The sequence below is a fragment of the Anopheles ziemanni genome, chromosome 2 (genome assembly GCF_943734765.1).
Source record: "Anopheles ziemanni chromosome 2, idAnoZiCoDA_A2_x.2, whole genome shotgun sequence".
Classification (NCBI taxonomy): domain Eukaryota; kingdom Metazoa; phylum Arthropoda; class Insecta; order Diptera; family Culicidae; genus Anopheles; species Anopheles ziemanni.
The window spans coordinates 38,779,566-38,782,515 of NC_080705.1; the positions used below are offsets into that span (position 1 = coordinate 38,779,566).

At 47.5% G+C, this 2,950-nt stretch overlaps 1 protein-coding gene across 1 annotated transcript; it reads right to left on the reverse strand.

The window, feature by feature from the left end:
• Positions 1-1,541: 1,541 nt before the first annotated feature.
• On the reverse strand, positions 1,542-2,415 carry LOC131293533 (cytochrome b5 domain-containing protein 1). Its single transcript, XM_058321608.1, has 3 exons — positions 2,272-2,415; positions 1,776-2,120; positions 1,542-1,709 (listed from the first exon to the last, which is right to left on the reverse strand). Exons 1-3 carry the CDS (start codon positions 2,413-2,415, stop codon positions 1,542-1,544), a joined length of 657 nt encoding a protein of 218 aa, XP_058177591.1.
• Between the last annotated feature and the right edge of the window lie 535 nt (positions 2,416-2,950).

Sequence of the window (2,950 nt, forward strand, 5' to 3'; positions counted from 1 at the left end):
ACGTCTTTTAAAATTGCAAGCCTTTAGCTCGTAATGGGTATGAAAACTATATTCCTTGAATGTAGCTATTTTGAATGTCGGATTTTGGACGAGACTCACGACGCTCGGAAATTTTTGAACGATCAATAATATAAACACGATAGAAAAAGTCTTACAAAACCCATAAGAGAAAGTCACCAGGTGTTGAACAACTCGTTCAACAATTTTAATCTTCATTGTGGAAAAAAGCTTTAATTGAGAATTGAGATGGGTTTTTGTATGAAGCACTAGAGTTCTACTACGGGCCGGATAAAATTAGTTGGAGGGCCGGATTTGGCCCGCGGGCCGGACTTTGCCGACCCCTGGTCTAAATTATTAATATACTATTTTACTTCCTCTTCTTGTTGACTATTTTACTTTATGGATTATGGAAAAAAGATAAAAAATGTAACATTTTGCCAAGCTTTAAAGTTTTCATTTATTGAAGTATGTTAATAGATATAACCATGCTTATAAAGATACTTTTGAAGAAAAATATGAAAAGCGCAATGACAGTTTATTGACATGCTTTTCTTTTACTTATTTTACATGGATAGTTTCTTCAATAATAAAATGGGCCAGTGGTGAAAAAACAGCTATCTAACCTTTATTTGCTTCATAACAATATGTTAATCTAACCTCACTTTCGTTACGGTAGCTAAAGAAATTGCCTCCAAAAAACGGCAATAAACCACCAAATAATCTGCGATAAGGTCTAATTAGGTAAAACCGAACATTAGGCAAACACTGCCAGCGCTTTTACTCACCCATTTGCAGCCCTTTCTTTCGGATGCAAATGCAACCAAACCCCAACTCGGACTAAGAAAAGCTCCCGTTCTTCCTTCATCCACCCGGTAGCACCCGATCCGGCGCGGAAGTATTTACACCGAATTAATTGAGCACTCAGCGCGGATTGACAAATTACCTTGCGCATTCCGGTGCGCTTGCCGCTTTGCTCGGGGACACAAGACCGTTTTCTAACCGGCCAACAGTTTTCGGGTGGCTCGTGTTGGAGTCATAAATTAATGGCGGATGCTGAGAACAACAAAGCAAACAAACAAAGCTTAAAGAAAGTATCCACCAGAGGGAGGGGAGAAAAGCAACTGATGCTCCCAGGTCGGTGAAGATAGACACATTCCAGGGGCTGGCTCGGAAGTGTGCGTGATGAGAACGGGAAGGTTAAATAGTAACACACCAAGCACAGCTCTAGAGGCCCACAATGTCACGAGTGCCTCGAAACTCGGTGGGTGGAAAATGACACCTTCCGGTGGTCCATTTCTATTTTCCTCTTTCATGTCTCCGTTACAGCCGATGGAGCTGGCAGCGCGGAAATGTGGAAAAAGCGGGTCTTCGGAAAAATTTCAAGAATTTCTATTATATTGTAATTTGCCTGCTGCCGGGAGGCTTTCTCTCCGACTCAGATCTTCCACCTTCATTTCACCCGCACTCCAACACGCATTTGCGGAGATCGTTAGGGCTTTTTGTTTGCCCCTTCTCCGTGGTGGGTTTCAGTTTGTTTGAATTTAGCTACTGCGGGTGAACGACATTTTTGAGTCCGACTTTTCAATCCAGTCGTTCGGAGGGAGAATGTAAAAAATCCAAATTACCGATACGGGTCTAAAGTGCAGATCGATCTGGAAGCCATTCCCAGCGAGCGTCTTTTCCATGTGCAGTTTTCCCTCCTGCTGGCCCTGGCGAGAAAAAGGAAATAATTAGCGCTTGGGGTTAAGAAAGGTGCGGTGGTTTATAGCACATACGAACGCCAGATCCTTGCGCCACTCATACTGCGCCGCGTTGTCGTTGTAGCGGAGGAACTTGTCGCGGATCCGCACGATCGTATCTTCGTAGCAAACGACCATTTCCGTCGCGTGGAATGTCAGCGCGTTGATGATCCGGAGCGGACACGGGCGGAACGTGATGCGGCCGAGGACGAGGGAAGGATCGCGTGGCCAGCGGAGGCCGGTGGCAGGATTACGCTCCATAGCGGGCACAAAGACCGGAACCCGTTCGCCGTTTCGATTGACGCGCTCGATCGGCGCGAGGCCGGAGTGGAAGAACGCGCTCAAGTCTTTGCCCGCCAACGCCAGCAGCCACCGGAGGCTCTGGGGAAGAGAGGGATGGAGGGGGAGAAAACGACCGTTAAACCTCTCACTCGGTTCACGCCGGGCAGCGGAAAGGAAAGCTATAAAGTAAGATTATTGCCAAAAAACAAAACCAAACCGCCCCGAGACGCTGTTGTTTGTTTCGGCGTACCTTCTTCAGCGGGAGTTTCTGCTCGTGAGCGGCTCGAAACAACGGCGACACATCGATGACCGTTCCGTGGACGATGACCCACGCACTGGACGTGTCGTTGTGGATAACGACTTCATCGCGCAGGAAGTATGCGCCCGGTGACATGAGGAAAAGGAAAACTTCTGCGCCGAACTCCGGGTCTTCTTTAGTGCAACAAATTTAGGAACCACAATAACAAACAAATTAGTCAGAAACTCTTTCCCTTCGTCAACACGGACCGCTACGATCGACGCCTTCTAGATCTCGATACGTTCGATCCAGGAAGCAAAACGCCAACGTCCAATATGACATACACACGCCGGGAAATCAATCATTTTGTTTTCGTTTCATTTTCGACCAAGGTGGCCATTCTCCCTGAAGGCCAAGGAGCAGGCCGACGGGGAGCAGTGGGGCTAAGAAGAGTGTAAAAATTAACACCAAAGACATCCCTTCACGCGCGTTTGCTTTGGAATGTGGACGCGTCGTTCTCCAGCGCCGGTTGTGGACCAAATATCCGGTGACCAGCGAAGTAATCAATCAGTTCGAAAAATGAATTTAATACTCTCTCGCGCACACACACGTCAAACCAATTTACACGTGCCACGACCGGCCTCTGCGCGTTGGTGGCCCAAAGCAGTCGAACGGCGTGGCTCGAGCCCCG